At 49.3% G+C, this 22,416-nt stretch overlaps 8 protein-coding genes across 8 annotated transcripts; 4 read left to right on the forward strand and 4 right to left on the reverse strand.

Annotated features, from left to right (window-relative positions):
- Positions 1–1,470: 1,470 nt before the first annotated feature.
- On the forward strand, positions 1,471–6,723 carry TRUGW13939_05409 (uncharacterized protein; the record flags this gene model as incomplete). The annotated part of the gene is made up of 2 exons (XM_035488572.1): positions 1,471–1,501; positions 1,574–6,723. The coding sequence occupies 2 exons, from the start codon at positions 1,471–1,473 to the stop codon at positions 6,721–6,723; spliced, it is 5,181 nt and encodes a 1,726-aa protein (XP_035344465.1).
- Positions 6,724–7,062: 339 nt separating this feature from the next.
- TRUGW13939_05410 (uncharacterized protein) lies at positions 7,063–9,129 on the reverse strand (the record flags this gene model as incomplete). Its single annotated transcript, XM_035488573.1, has 1 exon — positions 7,063–9,129. The coding sequence occupies one exon, from the start codon at positions 9,127–9,129 to the stop codon at positions 7,063–7,065; it is 2,067 nt and encodes a 688-aa protein (XP_035344466.1).
- A 263-nt stretch (positions 9,130–9,392) lies between these two features.
- TRUGW13939_05411 (uncharacterized protein) lies at positions 9,393–11,722 on the forward strand (the record flags this gene model as incomplete). Its single annotated transcript, XM_035488574.1, has 8 exons — positions 9,393–9,652; positions 9,716–9,884; positions 9,996–10,104; positions 10,549–10,730; positions 10,791–10,834; positions 10,893–10,969; positions 11,032–11,206; positions 11,275–11,722. The coding sequence occupies 8 exons, from the start codon at positions 9,393–9,395 to the stop codon at positions 11,720–11,722; spliced, it is 1,464 nt and encodes a 487-aa protein (XP_035344467.1).
- A 340-nt stretch (positions 11,723–12,062) lies between these two features.
- On the reverse strand, positions 12,063–12,920 carry TRUGW13939_05412 (uncharacterized protein; the record flags this gene model as incomplete). The annotated part of the gene is made up of 3 exons (XM_035488575.1): positions 12,063–12,386; positions 12,449–12,724; positions 12,789–12,920. 3 exons carry the CDS (start codon positions 12,918–12,920, stop codon positions 12,063–12,065), a joined length of 732 nt encoding a protein of 243 aa, XP_035344468.1.
- Positions 12,921–13,740: 820 nt separating this feature from the next.
- TRUGW13939_05413 (uncharacterized protein) lies at positions 13,741–15,010 on the reverse strand (the record flags this gene model as incomplete). The annotated part of the gene is made up of 4 exons (XM_035488576.1): positions 13,741–14,262; positions 14,335–14,709; positions 14,773–14,923; positions 14,997–15,010. 4 exons carry the CDS (start codon positions 15,008–15,010, stop codon positions 13,741–13,743), a joined length of 1,062 nt encoding a protein of 353 aa, XP_035344469.1.
- Positions 15,011–15,335: 325 nt separating this feature from the next.
- On the reverse strand, positions 15,336–16,451 carry TRUGW13939_05414 (uncharacterized protein; the record flags this gene model as incomplete). Its single annotated transcript, XM_035488577.1, has 2 exons — positions 15,336–16,324; positions 16,376–16,451. The coding sequence occupies 2 exons, from the start codon at positions 16,449–16,451 to the stop codon at positions 15,336–15,338; spliced, it is 1,065 nt and encodes a 354-aa protein (XP_035344470.1).
- A 981-nt stretch (positions 16,452–17,432) lies between these two features.
- TRUGW13939_05415 (uncharacterized protein) lies at positions 17,433–18,674 on the forward strand (the record flags this gene model as incomplete). Its single annotated transcript, XM_035488578.1, has 1 exon — positions 17,433–18,674. The coding sequence occupies one exon, from the start codon at positions 17,433–17,435 to the stop codon at positions 18,672–18,674; it is 1,242 nt and encodes a 413-aa protein (XP_035344471.1).
- A 1,279-nt stretch (positions 18,675–19,953) lies between these two features.
- Positions 19,954–21,141, forward strand: TRUGW13939_05416 (uncharacterized protein; the record flags this gene model as incomplete). The annotated part of the gene is made up of 1 exon (XM_035488579.1): positions 19,954–21,141. One exon carries the CDS (start codon positions 19,954–19,956, stop codon positions 21,139–21,141), a length of 1,188 nt encoding a protein of 395 aa, XP_035344472.1.
- Positions 21,142–22,416: the final 1,275 nt, after the last annotated feature.

Genomic DNA, 22,416 nt, shown 5'->3' on the forward strand with positions numbered 1-22,416 from the left:
ATCATGCAAGCACGCGAGCATGTCGAGGAAAAGGGTCATCAAAGCTACAGTATTTTTTTCTTTAACAAAACCAACAATTTTCATTTTGAAAACACGCATAAAGACAAGACCTTTGTCCATGGATATACTCGGAGGGTTCGCAATTGGCGGTCAGAAAGAAGGCTGCATGGGTGGGGCCCGGCCCGGCAGCCACCGTAAGCTCCGACCAATCATCGCACATAGAACCCGAATCTAACTATTTCCGGCCTAGTCAGCTGTGATGAACCATGGGAGCGCGCCAGACCTTAAAACCTTTTTTTTTTTTTTTTTTTTTTTTTTTGTGCTTTGCGCTCTTCGTGTTTGTCTTTTTCCTAACTGAGTCGATGGTGGTCAAAGGTCCTCGCCGACTGGCCCCTCGCACCGCGTTCACCGCATTTTTAGCTAGCCAGTCTACTAGCCCGTTTAACCAGTCATCTGGTCGATAAGATTTTAAAGAGAGAGGGTCCTGCAAGGCGCTAAAACAGGTTGCAGGCAGCAAAGCATTGGCCAGCAGAAAAAAAAAAAAAATTAAAGCGATGATGCAACCTGCACAGCACATCAACCTATTCGAGTTTCATCTGGTCGTGGCCTGTGAGCGGTAACTGGCTGTTGACAATAAACTCATGCAGCGACCGCGTTGTTATTATTTTGTATATTATTTTCGTAGTGGTGGGCTCAATGCTTTTTCCGTGCTTATCAGTTTATGATATCACCCAGTATTTCGCAATAATAATAGTAATCACCAACTTGATCAAGGCAACACTCGCCTCATTATTTCGTTTTACCGCGACTAGTTAGTACCCTGGTGGTTTACCACTACCAACCGCCTAGTCCCAATCCTGCCCAAGCTCCCAACGCTAGGTTACCTGTCACTGTGACAACGAGCGCCTAACGGTTGCTGCCCCGCCGGTCAGTTGAGTCAATGCTTGATCAAGAAAGCGAATTGGACCTGCTTTTTGCTGTGAGAGAAAAGGGAAAAAAAAAGAGGACCGCCGGACGAGCTAAGCGTCAGTAAGTAGTGACAAGACTCGGTGGTGACTAGTCGTATAGTCGGCGCATCAGACCCGGTCCTTCCTAGTTGGTCAGGGAGCTACTATTATTACTCACCACCGTTCCTGCCTGAGGAGTTTTTTTTCTCTCTTCCTTCCTCTCTCCTACTCTATCTAACTCTTACGCCAACTCTTAATCCTCACGTTGTGTCACGAATCTTATTGATACCCTTCTGCTCGTGTGTTTTGCTTGTTTTTGCTTTGTCTCTCTACTTGCCAGTCAAATTTGCCAAAAAAAGAAAAAAGAAAGAAGAAAAATCTTTTGTACTTGTACTTGTACTCTGCCGCTTACCTCAAGAGAGAAGTTCATTGTTTCAGCAAATTCTCACGAGTACTTGTTTCATAACGGCCTTTCTTGCTTCTTGCTTCTTGCTATATTTTACGACCGTGACGAATTCAAGCTATGGCCGCTGTCGCTGCTGCTACTGAACCTGGTAAGTTCTCTCTGCTTAAACATATATCAAAAGTTTTTTTTTTTTTTAAAGAGCTATGCTGATCGCGCGTAGTTCTCGATGACGCCAAAAACGGCCTTAGCGTTGCTGCCACTCCCGCCGATGTAGAGGATACGACAGCGTCTAAGAAGAAGAAGAAGAACAAGAAGAAGAAGGGCAAGAAGAACGCTGCTGCAGAAGCTGCTCCCGCCGCCGCCGCCGCCACCGAGACTCCTGGTGAGTCTCAAGAGGCTGACGACGACGTCAAGGCCGAGGACGAGAAAGCGCCCGAAGCTGCCGACAAACCTGTCGAGGAGGTCAAGGCGGACGCAGTAGCCGAATCTACACCTGAAGCTCCCGCCGAGGTCGCGCCGCCTGTCGAGGAAAAGGCTGTCGAGGAGAAAGCAGAAGAGCCCTCCGTGACCGAGTCTGCTCCTGAACCACCCAAAGAACAAGCAGCCGAGTCCAGCGAGAGCCCAGCGGATGCGCCTGTCGAGGAGCAGAAAGAGCCAGAATCGAAGCCTGCCGAGGCTGCCGAAGAACATGCTCCGGTAGAGCCCACTGAAGCTGAGCCGGCCACGGAAGAGTCTGCTCCCGAACCTGCTGCAAAGGAAGAGGCACAACCTGCTGAAGAGACTGCTACTGTAGAGGGGCAGGCCCCCGAATCGAAGGAGTCAGAGGTCCCGGAAGCTGCAGCAGAGTCGAACACGGTTGAACCGGTAGCTGCAGCTCCAGAGCCCGAGTCGCAGGAGACCGAAGCAGCTAACACTACACCTGAAGCTCCTGTTGAGACTGCCACTGCCGAAGAAGTTTCACCACCGGCCGAGGAGGAGGCTAAGGACGAGCCAGTTGTTCAGGAAACAGCTGAAACGGTCGAACCATCCACCGAGAAGGCCGAGTCCGCGCCGGAACCAGCGGTCGCCGAAGCTCCCAGCACTGAGGAGCCTAAGGAAGAGCCTAAGGAGGAAGCTAAAGAGAAGCCAGAGGCTGTCAACACTGTTGACGAAGCTGAATCTATCGCGCCCGCCTCTGACGAGCCTGTCGCAAAGGAGGAGGAACCTACCGTGGAACAACCTGTTGAAACCACGGGAAATGCCAAGGAAGCCGCAGCTGAACCAGTTGTAGAAGCTTTTACCAAGGAACCGACTGCTGAGACCCCTGAGGAACCAGCCGCCACCACGGAAGAAGCCGCTCCTGAGCCAGTCAAGGAAGAAGCACCTGTTAAACCCTCCGAACCAGCTGTTGAGCCAGCTGCTGAGGAAGAAAAGACAGCCGAACCGTCTGAACCAGTTGTGGCTGCCGTCGAACCGACTGCTGCAGCCACCGAAGCAGTAGAAGAACCGGCTGCTGAGACGACACAAGCTACGGAAGAAACTGCGCTAGCTGAGGAACCTGAGGCTGCTGTAGAGGCTAAAACCGAGCTAGTTGCTGAATCTGCTAATACTTCCGACGAGAAGCCTGCTGAAGCAGCCCCAGAGACCTCGGAAGCACCTGCTGAGAAGACGGCCGACGTTGCTGAAGATTCAGAAGACAAAGAGACGGCTGTGGAAGAATCTAAGCCTGAAGCTGTTGAAACGACAGAGCCTGCTGCCGCTGATGTTCCGGTTAAAGAAACGCCTGACGAGAAAGCCGCAGACGAGCCAGAACCCTCTCTAGAGAAAGCCGAGACCTCGACCGAAACCGTTGAACCTACACACGAGCCGGTCGAACAACCCACTGAAGTAGCAGAAGAGCCCGCAAAGGAGCAAGCCGCCGAGCCAGCTCCAGCTGTGGAGGAGTCTGCCATCGAAGTTGCGGCCACGGAGGCACCCAAAGAAGCACCTGCTGCTCCAGCTGTGGAAGAAACAGTCGATCAGACTGCTGCCGAACCCGTCGAGGCCGCAGAGCCTGTTGCCGAAGCTGCCGAAGAATTCGCCAAGGCAGAGGAAGAGCCTGTCACTGAGGCTAAGGAAGCTCCTATTGAAGCACCTGCGACCGAAGAGACACCGGCTTCCACCACAGAGGCGGCAGTGGAACCAGCTGTATCGGAAGCTGTTGAAGCCGTAGCCGAAGCCGAACAACCTGAAGAGAAACCCGAGGAACCTGCGGCAGTAGAGGCAGTCAAGGAGTCTTCTACGGAACCAGCCACAGAAGCTGCTGCTCCTGAACCAGTCGAGCATTCAGAAGCCGAAAAGCCCACTGAGAAAGCTGTCGAAGAAACCGCGGCAGCCGAACCAGCTACATCAGAAGCGGTTGAAGCTGCAGCTGAAGTTGAACAACCTAAAGAGAAATCAGAGGAACCTACGGTAGTCGAGGCAGTCGAGGAGTCTTCTGCTAAACCAGCCACAGAAGCTGAGAAGCCCGTCGAGGAAGCTATCGAAGAACCTGCGGCAGCCGAACCAGCTGCATCAGAGGAATCTGCAGCAGTCAAGGAGTCTTCGACGGAACCAGCCAAGGAAGCTGCTGCTCCCCAGCCAGTCGAGCCAGTCGAGCCTTCAGAAGCCGAGAAACCGACCGAGGAAGCTGTCGAAGAACCTGCGGCAACCGAACCGGTTGAAGAACCCTCCGCTGTTGAAGCAACCGCTCCTCAGGTAGCCGAACCAGAAGCTGTCGAGGAACCTGTCAAGGAAGCAGCCACCGAAGTCGAAGCACCCAAGCCCGCTGCTCCTGAACCAGCTGAGCCTGAAGCCGAGAAACCCACTGAGGAAGCTGTCGAAAAACCTGCGGCAGTAGAACCGGTTGAAGAACTCGTCGCTGGTGAAGTAACTGCCCCCGAGGCAGTCGAACCAGAAGCTGTCAAAGGAGCGGCTACCGAAGTCGAAGAACCCAAGCCTACTGAGGCTGAGCCTAGTCAAGAACCCGTCGAGACCGTTTCTACCGAGGAGGTCAAGGAAGTCGCCGTCGAGGAACCAACCCCCGTCACTGCAGCTGCTGAGCCTCAAAGTGCAGAAGAACCAGCCGCCAAGCCAAGCGAAGCACCGATCGAGCAACCCTCTACCGAAACCATAGAAGAGAAGACCGGCGAACCTGCTGTCGAGGCTGTAAAGGAGGAACCTGCTGAGCCTGCAGCCGCCGTCGACGAGACTCAAGTCCCCGAAGTGCTCTCGACAGAAGCCACGGTCGAAACTGCCGCCAAGGAAGTCCCAGAGCCAGCTTCGGAAGCTACTGAAGCATCTTTTGAGCCTGTGGCTCCTGCCGAGGAACCTGTTGAAGGAACCAAAGCTGCTGAGCCTGTTGAGCCTACCATCGAAAAGGAGGAGCCTGTTGAAGAAGTCAAGGCTTCCGAATCTGTCGAGGAACCGGTCGAAGAGACTCAAGCTACAGACGTGCCTTCTACAGAAGCCCCGGCTGAGCCCACTGTCGAGACAGTGATAGAGCCCACCCCAGAAGATACTGAGGCACCTGCTGAAGAACCCAAGGCAGAGGAGCCTGTTGAGGAAGTCAAGGCTTCTGAACCTGTCGAGGCGACTGTTCAGGCAACTGAAGAAGCTAAGACTGCAGAGACTACTGAGACTACTGAGACGCCTTTAGAGACCGTTGAAGCCGAAGCCACTGACAAAGCACCCGAGGTTGAAGAAATCAAGGCCGCTGAGCCAGTGGAAGCACCTGTCGAAGCACCTGTCGAAGCCACTGACGAAGCACCCGAGGTTGAAGGAACCAAGGCCGCTGAGCCAGTCGAAGCACCAGTCGATGCACCAGTCGAGGCGCCAGTCGATGCAGCTGTGGAAGCACCCGTTGAAGCACCTGCTGAGGCAGCTGTGGAGGAACCTGTCGAAGAGACCAAGGCTAAAGAGGTTCCTGCTGCAGATGAAGTTGAATCCGCTGCAGAACCCATAACAGCACCTGCTGAGTTCGAGGCTGTGGAGGAGAAGCCTGTAGAAGCACTCGTGGAAGCACCTGTGGAAGCACCAGTCGATGCACCAGTCGAGGCGCCAGTCGATGCAGCTGTGGAAGCACCCGTTGAAGCACCTGCTGAGGCAGCTGTGGAGGAACCTGTCGAAGAGACCAAGGCTAAAGAGGTTCCTGCTGCATCTGAAGTTGAACCCACTACAGAACCCGTAACAGCACCTGTTGAGGTCAAGGCTGTGGAGGAGAAGCCTGTCGAGGCCGTGAATGAGGGCCCTGCCGAAACTGTTCAAGAAACCCCCGCTCAGCCTACCGAAGAAAAGACAACCGTTGAAGAGCCCACAAATTCTCAGGAAGAAACCGCTGAAAAAGTCGAAGAGTCCGAGGCACCATCCACTTCCGAGAAGGTAGGAATTGCTGCCGGTGTTGTAGCTGGTGCTGGGGCCATTGCGGCTGCAGCTGTGGTTGCTTCTGACAAGACCGCGGAAGGAAAGCCCAAAGAGAAGACCCCCGAGCCTATTGAAGAGCCCTCCAAGGTTGATCACGTGGAAGCCTTACCGGTCAAGGCTGAAAAAGCAGAGCCTGTCGCCGAAATTAAAGAACCAGCTCCTGCCGAAAAGTCTGTGACCGACGTCCAAGAAACCCCCGTTGTCAATGGCGACAAAGCTGTCCCAGTTGAGGAACAAGTTCCAGAAGCCCCAGCGGTTGAAGACAAAAAGGAGCTAGTCCCTGTTGCTGAAGATAAGCCTACAGTGACCAAAGCGCCTTCCAAAGAGTTCGGCTCAGACGCTCTTCACGCTATTGAGGCTGTTGGTGGCGCTGGGGCTGTAGCGGCGGCAGTAGCAGTTGTATCGGAGAATACCATTGCCTCTGGTTCCAAGGAATCACAGCCCAAGGAAGCTGTTGTCGAAGATCAGAAGACTGAGACTGTTCCCATCCCTACCATTGAAGCTCCATCGGAGGGCGCAGATGGAAAGAAAGCAGTTGACGTTAAAGAGCCACCGACTCCTGAGCCCGAAGCCGACCCAGCCCTGCAGTTGCTTGCTAAAGACCGCGAGACACTCCTTAAACAACTGGGAGGCTCCGTCTCTGCGCTGAATTTGCTTGGTGACAGCACTGCGGCCGGAGAGCGCATCAAGTCCTTTTGCCAGGAGAGTTACGTCTCAGAGCCTGCTGGGCCTTCGGCAACAAACGAAACAGAAGCTGCGCCTTCTTCCTCCAAACCTGCAAAGGATGATGGCAAGCCCCAGAAAGATGATGACACAAGATCAACTGCAGGGGGTTCGGCGACAGCTATTTCATTGAAATCGGAAAATTGGTTGAAGGCTATCTTCCGCTCAATTTGGAATACAATCTTTGGCAACTTTTTTGGTATTCGCCGAGGCAGATCTGCAGAATAAGCTTGCAACATTACAAAATGCAAGTGTAGATGACTGAAGAGTTTTTGTTGTGATGGATATACCCGCGCAATGTTTGATTATGTTTTGAGAATGGAAAATCTCCTGTAATTGTCTGGTTATTGTTTTGTTTGATGTTGGTTTTTTTGTTATTACGATTTTCTTCTGTTTACTTGATGTCCAGTTTATGTCTTTGTGATGAACGAACGATACCTTTCTAGCGTGATGCAATTTGTTGTCTAGCTCAAGGAGAGGCTATGTGTTATGAGTAATGATGATATTTTTAATAAGATTTACATTTCGTTAAATTTTTTTTTGGTTTTCCCTCGTTACATGCCAGTATTACCTGCCAGTAGAGGCAATCAACTTGTCAATATCCAAAGCAGCAGAACGCACTTCTGGACAGTAATGTAATCGCAATAGCTCCCCTTCCCACACCGTACCAGCAAAGACATTGCTTTGCTCAACATCCACGGCAACGGGATTAAACACGCCGTCGCCCTTTCGCTCTTCGGTATTCCACAACGGTGCGACTTTGTGTCCGTGCTGTTTGGCCACCTTGCCGAGCAGAGCCAGCGCCGCAATAGACGATTTCTCGGGCAGCTGGAGTGCGGTCGTCATCAGTCGTTTCGTGAAACCTGCGAGACGCATAGGCGGCACTGTGCCAAGGTTGCGAGCGAGAAGTGTTGATTGCAGGCAGCGTAGGAGGAGAACCATGGGCGTTTGGAAATTGACTTTGTTTCTCCGCTGAAACGTGGTGTTGTTGTCGGCTTGTCTGGTTCCTGGGTCTGGTAGGCGTAGGGCCTTTTCAGGGTTGTACTCAATGTCCGAGTTGGTTGAGAGCGGGTATAGAGCGCGGTAGAGATGGGTGATGAAGAAGCTCAGGTCTAGGTGCAGGGATGACGCGGCCTTGCTGGCATCCTGGCCTTCGAGCAGGGCAAATGCAGTGATTGTGCACAGAAGCACTTCGCGGGTGGACTGTCTGGCAGTGAGCTCTTCGTCGTTGTCGTCTTCGTCACCGTCGTCACCATTGTCGAGGTTGTCTTCGATTTCAAGACGTGCAATCAGATCTTTCAGGGCTTCGAGCAGGTCACCGAAGAAGTTTTGGTTGATCAGATGGGCGTACTTGGCGAGACCTTCGAGCACAGCGCCCATAAGTTTTGGGTGGCGCAGTTTGAGAATGCGGAAATATGTGCCAAAGACCAGCTTCAATGTCTCAGCCTGGTTCCTTTCCCGCGCTTCATGGCTGACAAGGGCGTCGGCCTCCTGCATGTCCTTGGCAACTGCTTTGCGCTCCTTTTCGACTTTGCGTTCCTTCTTGGTGCGGAATTCTTTCTTGTTCTTTCCTTTCTTGCCATATGTTTCGGGCTCTTCGCGGTCGACTCGATCCCGCGAGCCCTTGGAGGAGAACTCGGCCAGCAGTCGGAGATGAAGGAATGTATCGAGGGTAGACTCGTGGACGTGGAAATCCTTTGCCTTCATCATTTTGGACAGCAGCCCGACAGCCTCGAGGGAGACGATGCCGTCGTCGTCCTTGGCAAAGATTTCTTCCATTGTTTCCCGGCATTTGACAAAGTCGGTGTCGACGCGGCGTTTGGATAGACGGTTGACCAGGATTTTGAGCAGCTCGAGACGCTGGTTGAAATGTGGCACGGCAATAAGCATGTTGCATACGCAGCCCACGGCGACGGTCCGCAGGCCAGCTTCGTCCTTGTTGTTTCGTTGTCTGCTACCCCTGCAGAGGGTTGTCAACTGTTGTACATAGTGCACATAGGATGAGAGCAGCGACTGCTCGAAGCCCCTCAGCTGGCGGACCTCTTTTGAGATTTTTTCGTTCTTGCCGACTTCCTCGGCAATGGGACGGATTCTGTAGCCCGGAATAACATCCTTGAATATAGCAGCCTGGGTGGCCAGGGCCAGTTTCTTGATTGCAGGATGTGTGCTGGTCTTGTCAACGTAGTCGGCCAGTTTTCTAAACAGCTTGATATGTTCCTCTGGGTCTTCGTTGATCAACATGGCAATATGTGCCATTTCCTCTTTTGCTTGCACGACTTGCACCTTTAAAGGAACCTTTGGCCCAGCGGGCTTTTCTTCTTTCTCTTCTTCGTCTTCTTTCTCTGCACTGTCATTCTCCGAATCCGAGTCTAGGAAGCTGTCCGCATCGCCTGCTGCGGCATCGTCGGATTCGCTGACCTGCACGAGACCCTCTGACGTCTTGATCGGAAGACGGGTCTTTTCTTGTGCTTTCTTCTTGCCCTTTCGAGGCCGCTGCTCGTAGTCCTGCTCCAGATCCCACTCGGCAGCATTGCTGTAGAAATTTTGCTTGATGGTGGCAGACTTTGGGGCGGGGGAGGCCTCGTCGTCGGACGGGGAGAGCCGTATTCTCTTTGTTGCTCGAGACGGTGCCATTGTAGAATATAATTCTGAGCGATAACGCACAAATTGTCTTCGTCGTGCTTCTCGAGTGTGTTTGTTGCGTGGTTGCTTCTCACTACTGCGTCTCGACTTTTTTCGTGCCAAGAGTTCGCGCTAGCCTACATTGGGAACCGCTCCACTTTTTCCAGTTTCCGCGGAGCTTTTTTTATTTTTTATCTTGGAATTTCGAGATAGTGATCAACACATTATACAACAACAACATCTCGATCGAAACAGCATCGAAAACAGAAGCCATCATGCGGTCCCTCACAGAAGAGGAAACCAAGACGCTTTTCCAGAAACTCGCGCACTACACCGGCCGGTCGCTCAACCAGCTCATCCAGCCGACAGACGAGGACGAGCGCTATGTGTTTCGCATCCAGGGCTCGCGCGTGTACTATGTCAAGCTGTCAATTGCAAACCTGGCCACGAGCATTGCGCGAGACAATCTGCTGAGTCTGGGGACGTGCATTGGCAAATTCACTCGCACGATGAAGTTTCGCATGCACATTACGGCGTACGTTGATCTCATCGTTGGAAGATTTTTTTTGGGACTGGGGCTAACAGTATGACGGAACAGGCTCGATGTGATTGCCCCTCATGCGCGATACAAGGTGTGGATTCGCCCCAATGGCGAGATGCCCTTTTTATACGGAGGTCATGTCCTCAAGGCACATACGCTGCGGTGGTCCGAGGATTGTCCCGAAAACAGCGGCTGTGTCGTGTTTTCCCAGGCTGATACGCCTTTGGTGAGTACTCTGCGCTGTTCATCTTGTTCGTATTTTGAGTCTAACTGTTTTCTAGGGGGTATGTTAATGTTTATCGCTGGAACAAAAGATCAACAACTAATTAGTGAATAGTTCGGTGTCTCGGCTCGTTCGTCCAGTGCTGCTTCTAAGCTCGAACCGACTGCAATCACAGTGTTTAGACAGGCTGATTTGGGAGAATACCTCCGTGAGGTAAGTTTTTGTAGAATTTTTCAAGTTGACATGGGCTAACAGCTTGCAGGAAGACACACTGTTCACCTCGTAGTCCATTTTCATTGGGTTGGACCGTGCATTTTTCGGCGTTCAATTTCTTTGTACGGCGTCACCGGCGAAGTTTTGGGTTTCTGGGTTACTCAAAAGTTATGTTTTTAGTGGAAATAGCAATCAGTAAAATTCAATGTCTTATGATGGCGGTTTCTTTTATAACTGAGTGCAAGTGCTCAAAAGATAGACGGCGAGTGACTCGACAAGAATATTGAGTTTCAAGCTTCAACTCTTTTGTCTCCATTCTGGGTCATCTTTTGCATAGCTTGTCACTTGCTATTTTTAGCAAAACCAAAAAGCATTTGTCTTGTTCTGCTCGGACGGATATCTATCTCCATCCTGAGCAATTAGTGCTACCCCGCGCGCGCGTCATCTCCATCAGCAAAACGTGACCCCTCACCTCCTTCTCCATCTTTTTATTTTTTTCCCTTTGTTTGCGCCTACACGCGACCTCACTGGCCTCTTACATATCCGCCCAGTATGCCGCCGTACAACAGCTCGCAGAAGCAGTCGATCGCACAGTTTGTGGACCTGACGCAGGAAAAGGACTCGACTGCGGCCAAGGTATTTGCTCTTAGGTTACTCACTTACCCTGGGGGACTTGTGAAGCTGACCACCAGGTAGTATTTGCGCGCGAGTGCATGGAATGTTGAACAGGCTCTCGATGCGTATGTCGACCTTTTCTTCATTTCTTGAAGAGTCTAGCTGACTGACTGGTATGCAAAGATACTTTGGAGCGGCCAAATCGGGGAGCTCTTCGTCGACAGTCGCGGCCCTGAATAAGATTTTCGACAGCTATCGAGGTAAAAATCCTAGAAGATTTTTATTTATTTATTTAGAGACCAAAGGTGGTAACAACTAATAGATGACCCCAAAGAAAACCCAGACACGATCGGTATCGAAGGCGCGATGAAATTCCTCGAAGAGATCCAAGTGCGTCTGGACGAAGTCGTGTGTCTCGGCATCGCCGAGCTGCTCAAGTCCCCCAGCATGGGTGAATTCACACGCCAGGAGTTTGTGGACGGCTGGAAGAATGCTGGGTATATATATATATATATATATATTCTATATATGTGTTACATCGCTAATTAAGTGGGAAAAAAAAAAGAGCCGACTCGATACCCAAAATGATCACACACGCCGCAACCCTCCGCAAACGCATTCCTACACATACCGAGTCCTTTCGCAAGGTATACCGCTACGCATTCCCGCTGTGTCGTATGCAAGGGCAACGCAATCTGAGCTTTGAAATCGCGTCGGAGCAGTGGCAGCTCTTCTTCACGAGCGCCAACGGCGGTGTGGAATGGAATACGGCTACGACGCCGTGGCTGGACTGGTACATTGAATTCCTCGAGTGGCGGAACACACGTGTGGTCAACAAGGATCTGTGGGAGCAGACAGAGGTGTTTTTGCGCAAGTCGATCGAGGATGAGTCGTTTGGCTGGTGGAGTCCAGATGCCGCGTGGCCGGGGGTGTTGGACGAATTTGTTGCGTATGTACAGCAGGCTAAGCGTGGTGAAAAGGCGAGGGCTGGCGAGGAGATGGAATTTGAGTAGATGAAGTCTCGACATCCGTCCTTTTCGAGGGACAAGCTCTCAATAACGAACGTTGCATGATACCTACCACCTTTCTTATAATTGCATGTAAACGTCTCGTATTAGATTGCTACATTCTAACTACATTATTTACCATGGGGCATGTAGCAGGGCATCATCAATAATGTAGATAGATGTACTGGTGGAATAAATCTCATCAACATACAAAAGGAAAGAAAAATAAAAGACCAAAAATACAAAGAATCAGACCCTCATCACATATACACCCAACCACCCATACCGGCGTTTTATTCAATTCTTCATTGGTATAAAACTATAGTTTTATGGATTGTCTGGCTCTCTAATAGTCGCGACGGCCGTAGTCACCGGGTCGGTCCCCCCGGCGCTGGTCGTACTGTCGTCGCAGGGCTTCGAGACGCTTCTTCTTGGTGTGGGTGTTGACATATGTGCCAATGAAGAAGCCCACAATGTTAAAGAAGGGCACCCAGGCGTGCTCGGGCAGGAACTTCTGGGCAAAGGCCAGAGCAAGGGGCGATGTGATCCAGCTGACCTTCATGACTGGCAAGAAACCGGCGCGGACGGTGGCGCGCACCTGGTGGAAAGTGCGAGCGCCGGCGATGATGGCCATCATGGTGAGGTAGACGCCGTTTTGGATGGGGGCAATCTGTAGCTAAAGTTAGTGTCTCTCGTATTATTCCCCTAGAGAAAAAATTGTTGAATACGTACAACCAAGTTGCTGGCCAGGATCTGGAGGATCTTGGCCTTCAGACTCGTGCGCCCCGCAAAGATCTTCTGCAGAATGCCGATGAGCACATGGCCCAGCGGAGCGCTGATGAACATTCCGTACAGCGACATCTTTGGCACGCGCGAGCTAAAGTAGTGGCCATGCTTGCTGACATCATGGGCGAGCCACGAGGCGATGAATTCCTGCAGACCGGAGAGCACACCAGAGGTGAGCATCTTGGTGCGCAGCGGGTTGGTTTGCAGCTGCTTCAAGTAGGCCTGTATTGCATTGCATTGCATCAGCACGACTTGTATCCTATCGCTGGAAAGGGATCCGACATACCGCAAGATAGCCCTGGGCAGTGTCGCCGCCCGTCAGGCGCTCGCCGACCTTGTGCGCCAACTCATGCGTCAGGTCTTCGGCCCCGACGGCTCTGGTGCGAGTTGTCACCTTTTCCTGGAACTTGACAGACATGATGGGCGGGCGCGGCGCTTAACAAGACGGACGTGAGGGGATTGATCGAGGACAACAACACACTTTTCATGCGACACAGAGTTAGCAACAGCAGCCTTGAAACGAAAACAAGAAGAAAACGCGCAGAGATGGATTGGTTCTGTCCTGTGGGGGGAAGCTGGAGAAAGGAGGCTGGGGATGTTTGTTTATCGCGAGGCGCCAAGCAACGAAGCGCCCGTCCCCGACGACAGGTTGGGCAGGGGAGCAGTGTTTGAGCAAGGGCGCGTCAAGACACGAGGATAATATCAACTCACCAAACGGGGAAAACGAGTTGACGACTGTGAGACACACAAAGACACAGAAGACGGGGGGGGGATTGACGAGGTGAGGTGGTGGAGCGGAGGATGTTTGCACCGCGGCGAGGACGCCGACGCAGTTGAGGCGAGTGAGTTGGCGCTGGGCCGGACTGGAATTAGCCGCTGCGGACGGCGCCGAGGTCCTACTTGCTACTATACTAGGTGTTTTTATTTTATTACTATCGTGCGTAATTCATTATGTTTTTTTAAATCTGTGTTTGTTTCTACTGTTTCCAATATTTAAATATTTGTCGCAAATATGCATCGCGTGGCGGTGGTTCTGTGTGTATACGCGCGTATTTACTGCCTCGGCTCTTCATTCCCTGTGTTTACGAGTCCTCAGCACCTAGATACAAGCTTGTAATAACATTAACTGATTCATTTATAACCGTTTCTGCAATAAAGCTATTTCAACCTATATAGGGCTGCTAAAAGATGTGGAGTGTCTTTGGTGTCAACCGTTCGTAGCCGATTATGCTAGAGCCCTACTCTACCATCCAGAGCTCTCCTTTCGCAATGTATAGCTCATCCAGATACTTGACATCCTCCTCAGTCATCAAGCCATTCGAAGCCAGGGCCACAGCCTCTGCGGCCTCATCCACCCTGTTGATACTTGCCAGGCCGACAATCGGATTGACCCCTTTCTTCAAGGACCATGCAATGGCAATCTGCGCCATGCTACAGCGCTTTTTCTCTGCCAGTTCCTCCACGCGGTTGATGATATTGACGTCCATCTCGGTCACCTCGCCGACCAACAATTGAGAGTACACGTCGCTCGTCTGACGAAGCGTGGGCTGCTCTTTGGTCACCTTGTATGGGCGAGCAAGGAGACCACGAGCTAGTGGAGACCACGGAATAATTCCAACACCAGCATCGCGGCAATAGGCATGCATTTCACGCTCTTCTTCCCGGTACAGAAGCGAATGGTAGTCTTGCATGCTGATGAATTTGTGCCATCCATGCTTATCCGCAATGTTGTTGAGGGCTTGAAACTCCCAAGCGTGCATCTAGAAGAGAAAGAAGAATTAGAACAGATAAAGAAAAAATCGACCAACAAAAGTAAACAACGATGAACATACCGAACTTGCTCCGATATAACGTACTTTGCCGCTCTCAACGACGTCATTGAGTGCTTTCATGATCTCCTCGCGGGGCGTGTTGCGGTCAAGTCGGTGTATCTGCAGGACATCTATGTACGTGTTCAATCTCTCCACACTGGCATCCACTGCGTCCAAGATATGCTTGCGCGATAGTCCAATGCGATTGACCATGATTCCATCGTTGACGGATAACATGCGGAGTTGCTCTTCTTCAGACAGGCCTATAAAGTCTGCAGGCTCAGGGATGCCACCGTAGCACTTTGTCAGAATCACAACCCGCTCGCGTGCGATGTTATAGTGCTTCAAAGCTTTGCCGATGATGCGTTCCGATTCGCCAAACGAATATACATCGGACTAGACGGAGTAGTTAGATACTGCATGCACTCTTCTGCAAGGGAAGAAGGCAGAGAGTATTACTGTATCCCAGGTGTTGATGCCCCGGTCAAAGGCATGCTTGAGGACTGGCAATGCCTGGTCTTCTGGGATTGCCCATTTCAGGTGATCAGAGGAACCAAGAGACATGGCGCCTAGGACCACCTTGGAGATTTTCAGGCCAGACTGACCGAGCCTAGTCAGCAGTCAGTGATAAATCTCCAAGCATCTCGATATCAATACAATTATATCAAATGGTAGCCACTTACCGATTGTATTTCATCGTGCTGGCTTGATGGTTCACTTGGAGTAGATAGAATAGATATGCGATGGGAAAGGCTGGGTGAAGACCACGATGATACTATATCTCTGTCCATATCTGGAATATTTGAGTGTTCCATGCTTGCTGTATATAGATTGAGATGTACTTTTGATGAGGTGAGCATCCAGATGTTGCTTGGGTGAGCATGTGGGTCTCCCGCCGGTTGGTAGAAATGCTCACCTCAGCAATGCATACACAATTACATTCTAGTATAAAAAAAAGGCGCTCAAGTACGTGATCATCTAAGGATCTTCCAATTTAGTGGCGTGGGATGAAACCTTTTTTCTCACCATGGGGCCACTAATCGATCGCCCCTCATCTTATGCCACCATTGAGTCTGCTGGAAAAGCTCGCCTTGCGAGCCACCAACGAAGAACCACCACTTTTTGAGAAACCATGGCTGAGCTTCCCAGCTGCGATAGTCCCACGGTGCACCAGACCCAGTAGCACCGTTCCCGTCTCCGAGATACGAACCCCAGCAGATGAGCCCGTCCTTCTGCAGATCGTCACACAAATCCTCTTCGTCAAGTAAAGGCGAGTCTAAGGAACAAGCTTCAATGATTCGTTCCCGAAGTGTAGGGAAAGGAAGCACGTCTAAATATGGATGATGACGGTGCCGAAGCTGTGCTACAGTGGGTCGGAGGTGTGGAGTTATATTGTCAAATGTTTCTTTGGTGATGATAGTTTTAGCGTCATCTCTCGGGAGGGGGCCCCGATAAAATGGCGATTCGGTATCGGAGCTGCTGAGCTTGCTAAAAGTAAGGCCTACAGACTCGGCACTAGCCCGAAGAGCAGAAATTATGGTAAATTGTTTTAATCGAAGATGATTGGCGTAGATGTCCGGCAAAGCATGTACATGGACTTGCATCTTGTTTTCAGGGACGAGTATTTTGTCCGTACGAAGAGTGGGATCTATCCCATCTACCGACAACGTGTCATTGCTCAACGAATTTTGCGGTGGTTGAGTAAGGACATGGCGCAAGCCAGCTCGAAAGATCTGAGAAATGGGCAGTTCCCCAGACACGATCCGACTGTACACGGTTTCATCGACGCTATCGATTTCGTGCATCAGTTGGTCAAAGACTCGCTTTCTCTCCGACAATTCTGGAGGTTCGGTTCTAGAAGATGTTGATGTAGCTAGGCTCGCCCCGCCACTTTCCGGGGAAACTGCAGTTGACGTAGAGCCGTTATTGGTGAAAGCTGAGTCTACTGTGTGATGATCCTGTTCATTCACCAATCTTTCAAGAGCTTGCATGCGCCGTTTCTGCCTTTCACCTGCCTGTCAGGTCAGTCAGCTAGCTCGACCGCAATGAGGATTCTACTGACGGTAGCCCTTTTGAGCTTGTCGATTCTGCTGCTTCCTCCGGTCAGACGCCGGCTTTCTAGAGCGTACATCAGCCATGGCAGTCGATATTAGTACGTTGTAGCAGTAGTACTACTATATGAAAGTTGTAAATGCGTATTACCAAGTAGGAACGAAGTCAAGTGGCAGTCATCGTCGAGTCAGCCCCAGACCCACTTTTAATGTCCTCTTGGTCTTATGTGCTCCACCTTCCTAAATCGGCAACCTTTGTAGACGTAGTTAGTAGTGCAATGCTCCTATTTATATTTCTCTTTTAGTACTATATTCGGTATGATGATTGGCAAAGAGATATTCCTTTCCCAAGTAATTGGTCGCTACTGTGTCAACTGCACACGTGGTGACTGTTAATCCTGACCCAGATCAGCTAATGCCAATCGGAATTAGTTATATATCTCACTGGATATTATTTTTCTTCTTCTTTTTAGATTCCTATTAGTACTATTACAAGTAAAATATACAATTTATTAAATATAGAAATTTTAATGTTACTGTTTAGATTATACTTATTAAGGCCCATTTTAGGCTCCATATGCTCCCTGAGCCCTCCTAGGATACTCCCAGAGCTGCTAGGCGCCCCTGGAGTTTGTAGGGTCCTGCTCTATGAGTGATCTGTACCGACGCGATCTCAGATCTAGGCTGAGCATAAAGCAGCACTGTGCCGCCTGTTTTAGCGTCACACATACTTGTTATATAGGTATACAACCTTACACTAGGTAGCCTATTAGTGTAGCCTTGTTTCAATAACTAGAATGTGCATACATCTATACAATATATAATAGACAAATACACTCTTAAGTTAATGGAACTAATAGAATTTCTAATAAGAAAGCTACATGTATTTGCGGGGCGTCTTTCCTATTCGGGACACTTCGTACGAGACGAACAAAAGGAGATTGTCATGACCTAAAAGATTTCCCCAACTCGATGCTTATTTATACCATGATAAATAACTCGTAAGATCTACCTCAGTTCACATTCAATTGTCCTCCATCAATATTTCACTCTCTGAATTTTGACGCTATGCCGGAAACTATTGCTGTGATAATAATCGGTGCTGGACTTAGTGGCCTTGCTCTCGCCCAAAGCCTTTCGAGGCATAATGTTTCTTGCAAGGTTTACGAGTCTGATTATTCCTTGAATGCACGTACTCAGGGATACCGCGTTCGAATATCAGATGAAGGAATACAGGCCCTGGAGGAGAGCCTTACAAAAGCGGACTTTTCTATACTGGAGTCGTCCTGTAACATCAGCCCAGGTCCATCAAATGTACCGCAGGCAACACTTGATGCAATAAGCGGCGGTACGTGTGGTCCCCTGTTTCGGCCAGGGGCGAAAACCCCAATGCCCGCAAGCCCACTTCGTAAACCGTTAAGTGCGGATCGCGGTGTCCTGAGACGAAGCCTTCTTGAGGGAATTGAGGATCGCGTTGTATTTGGAGAAAGGTTCAAATATTACGTTGAAGCAGCCAATGAAGAGATCATCGCGCATTTTGAGAGCGGCCTTGAAGTCAAAGGATCGGTTTTGGTCGGTGCAGATGGGACCTGGTCGCCAGTGCGCCAGAGCCTACTTCCTTCTTTTACTCTCGTGGATACCGAGGCACGATTGATATTCGGAAAAACAGACCTTAACGAGAAGATTGTTCAAGATCTTTCGCCAGCGGCTCTCCAAGGGCTCACATTCATTCGAGACACTGGATTTAATTGCCTCCTCGAGCCAATGCGATTCAGGAAGGATATTAATGACCTGCCTGTTGATTATATTTACTGGGTGCTTTTCTTGCGTTGCGATTCTGAGAACACGCCGGAAAACATTCTAGATCTGACATCGACCGAAATTACAGATCTCACTAGGCAGCTGACAAGCCACTGGCATTTTTCTCTAAAGACATTGTTCGAGAACTCCCATGCTGGTCAAAGCTCGGTTCTACGTATTCTCTCTGTCAAACCGAATATTCCCGATTGGGCGCAGGGATCCAAAGCTTCTGTGCGTGTGACGCTTATTGGAGACGCAGCTCATGCTATGTGCCCAACCGCTGCTCTGGGTGCTACAACGGCATTGAGAGATGCAAATATGCTCTCCATGTCATTGAAGGCTCACGGTATTGGTCCTCAAGCACTAAGAGAATATGAGGACGTGATGCGGAAATATGTCTCGGAGGCTCTTGATAATAGTCTTTTAGGGGGGCGGAATGTGTTTCAAATGCGGCCGTTTGACCAACTCCCAGAGGTTCAGGCCCGAAATTCTTCTGTAGTTGACCATTAGAACCTCTTGAACTAGCCCTGGGTAAACCGATTCTTGAATCTATGGCATTCAGCTGGCGAGTCCCATGCCCACCACATTTGAATACAAGCACTCTCCACTCAATCAATTTATACAAGGGTTACGGAGTATAATTAAAATAGCTATAGACAAGTATTAAGTACAGTGTCTCAAACAGTGGTAGACTGGTAGTTCGCTGGTTAAGGCTATACCCAGGTCGGCCTAGACCCATATCGCCGACGACCTGACGCCAACATCCGAGTTCACACTTCCACCTAGCCGGACAACATGTTTCCAATATTAACTAGCTTTAATCTTCCCTAGTTACGACTATCTTAGAATGCCGAAGAATCAAACACCTGGTTTTACTGTCCAAGATGCAAAGAGGCGGCGGCCGACCACGGCCTGCACCACTTGCCGAGATCGACGAGTATCTAACTATCTATGATAATGAACCTTATGAGAAAAGCATAGCGGCTGATGCACGATAGGTAAAATGTGACAGAGTACATCCCACCTGTTCAGGATGTAAAAAAGGCGGACATCACTGCAAATATTTTCCGGGGGTCTCCCGGGACATCGCATTCGTGCCCGAGCTTCACTGTGCCTCTAACGACACTCCACCATCCGCCGAAACTTGGTCCGATGTCTTTGCAAGGCAGATAGACAAGTCAATAGATAAGAGAAAAGAGCCGCCGTCTTTATGCTTTCCAAGAAAATTAGTTGAGGTGGACCCCGATTGACGCAGTCCACATGACTTGTACCATACTGATTGTGATTGTAGAAACATAAAACGGCGACGTTGGCCTTCAGTTATTTCTCGTTCAGGGGTCCGACTATCGATATACTTGGTGACAGTTTTGCGTCCTCATTTAGACGCCGTCTGCTCGACTGCGAAAATTGCACATCGATGTTGGAAAGCTATCTCCTGAGCTGCCACCGCTTATTACCTATCTGCGATATGCCCTCCTTGAAAGATGTTTTTGAATTACCATGGTCTCAGATAGTATACCACGCTACAGTTGAAACCCTGGTCTTAATATGCGCTGTGGTTTATGCTGCATCTTCAACCAACCCAGAACTGAGCCATTCCTGTCACGCACCGGCATTCCTTGGCCTCTTTCAAGATCTAACTAGACAGCTCGAGTTCTGTGAGTATTTTACTGCATATCCATCAATACCGCTTCTTCAAGGATATATAATATTCAATACATTTCGAGCCTGTCACCTGGCACCTTTTGCGGCGTTTGGTTTCCTTCCTCAAGCAATCCGATTTGCTCAGATGCTAAGTCTGCACCAAGATCAAGAAGGGTTGCACCGGTCTGAATGTGAGCTGCGGCGTCGAACTTGGTGGCATCTTGTGTTCCTAGATATTGAAGCCTCAGTATCTAGTGGACTTCAGAATCTAATTCGACCTTGTGACCATGATATACCATTGCCAGTGCTTACCAAAGAGGACATGGGCCTTGGAGAGGCTGATAAGGATGGCTCAGCAGTGGTTATAGCAATGCAAGGGCACTGGCTACTTGCCCAAGAAATACATCAATGGTTCAAACAACGACCCAGTCACGATGATATTATCGCTTTCCGTGGTAGGATTGAAACTCTCGTTTCACGAATCAGCGGAGATTCCGCTTTGGCACGATGGGCGCGGAAATTTCTTCAACTACAGATCGATCGGGCGTACTGTATGGCTGGCCTACAATTCTGGCAGCTAGATCAATTTAAAGGAACAAGCTGTGGGAACGAGGCCGTGTGTACTGCTCGCTCCTTCTTAAGAATTTACCTAGATCTTATCCAAATAGGACGAGATATAGCATTCGAGTGGTTCATACCTGGATTTATTCAGCCTATACATGCTTTGATGATTCTCCTAAAACATTTGAGTGGGTGTTCAGACCCAGAATGTGAAAACTCTGAGAAAACTCATGAACTCCTCACTCAAGTTATTGACAGAAGGAGAGAATGGATTATGAGAGGTCCAATTCGGCCATTGCCTAGAAAATTAATGCTAGGCTCTGAAACTATTTCTACTCGTGTAGGAGTATCCGTGACCCCAATGACCGATCCTCGCTATCGGATGTTGTGGACTTTGAAAGAAGAAGTATGGCGACGATTTGGGTGGATAGCGACAATCACGCCTATCGCTACTACTACTACTGACTACGGGGTTTCGGGGTATCCATCTACGATTCATGATGAGACGAGAGGCGACCATTATGATGAAAAAGGCCAAGGATCAACTTCACTTAGTCTTTGTGAAGTGGGTTTGCATTTTCCGACTGGTACGCGAGCAAACTCACACGAGACTTCTGATATGCCATGCAACTTGCAGCCTTTTGGTACTCTAAACAGCTCAAATGACGGAGAGAATAATCTCCCTGACAAATATGTTCATTTAGATAACTTGGGCCACCCTGATATTCTCGCTTCTGTGAATTGGGACTCGTGGCTTAACAACTTTGAATGAGGGCACTTGTGCTACCTGTGCAGGCATAGATATCGCCTTTTTTCAATGTGAAGGGACTTGGCGACAAATCTACTTCGTTCTAGCAATAGCTGAATATATATATATGTGTGTGTGTTTTGTCCTTATCATAATAATATCCACAAATTTTTTATCGTTTTTCATTGTTCTAGATTCTTTGATAACACATTCAACGTTAGATAATATGTGGTAAGGAGGAAAGCATATAAATAATGTTGTATAGATATATTCAATGCCCGTGTTCCTGTCAGTAAACATCTGAATTAAATGAAAAGGGAAATAGTATCAAATAAAGCTACCGTCGTCGTGATATTGTAAATAACTTGGGAAAAAAAAGGGGGAGTTCTAATCATGTTAAACCGCAAATAATTCCCCAATCTTCGTTCCTATGTTGACTTATCCAAGTCAACTCAGCTCTCCTGCCATTACTTTTCACTTTATTGCAGCCATAATAAAATCACTTTTATTATCAATTGATTCTTCAAAACGAGAATTTCGGTTTTCGAGTGGGTTTGAACATCTCAAATTGGCCTCCGTTATACACTCGACCGGTTTTTACATTATACATTTCGTCCAGCCAATCTGAAAATTCTCGGCAATGACGAATTAAGTCGTGGTTGATACTTCCATATGATACTTTCCGGAATTACAGGATAAATTTTGTCGGATTCGAGGAGGCCAATATAACGAGATACATGGACCTCAATAAATCCATCAGATGAAAGTATCGCGGAGCATTTTGTGTTACAGCAATAGCAGAAAAATGCAACCTCTGAATATATACTTCGAAGGAATTTCTTTCCAGACCAATCAACTCCATTGTGTCGACACATTGGAATGAGTGCAGTCTCACATATATAGTCGAAACCATCTAAACCAAAATCCGAGAATCTTCCAAGGCAGAACTGGGACGAGAGACGCATAGTTTGTAGATCAAGCTCAACGTGTTCCCAGAAATTGAGACCAGCGGAAATTTTAACAGATGATCCAGCTTTCCCTTTGCAGTATTTCATTCCTAGCTGTATGGCCCGGAGCTCAGCAAATGAGCTTTCATAGCAAATACCAACCCTGATTCTCCTGCAATTCAATTCACAACTGCGGATAATATCAGATGAGCAGTTAATTCTCTGCTCTTCAATCGAGAGCCTTAAATTGACAGGTTTCTGTGGGCTTTTGAAGCATGCTATTCTGTGAGTGCGCATACACGTCCAGCAACACAAAGAGCTGATACCCTTTCCATGAATTTTATCAAATTAC

The sequence above is a fragment of the Talaromyces rugulosus genome, chromosome III, assembly GCF_013368755.1.
Source record: "Talaromyces rugulosus chromosome III, complete sequence".
NCBI lineage: Eukaryota > Fungi > Ascomycota > Eurotiomycetes > Eurotiales > Trichocomaceae > Talaromyces > Talaromyces rugulosus.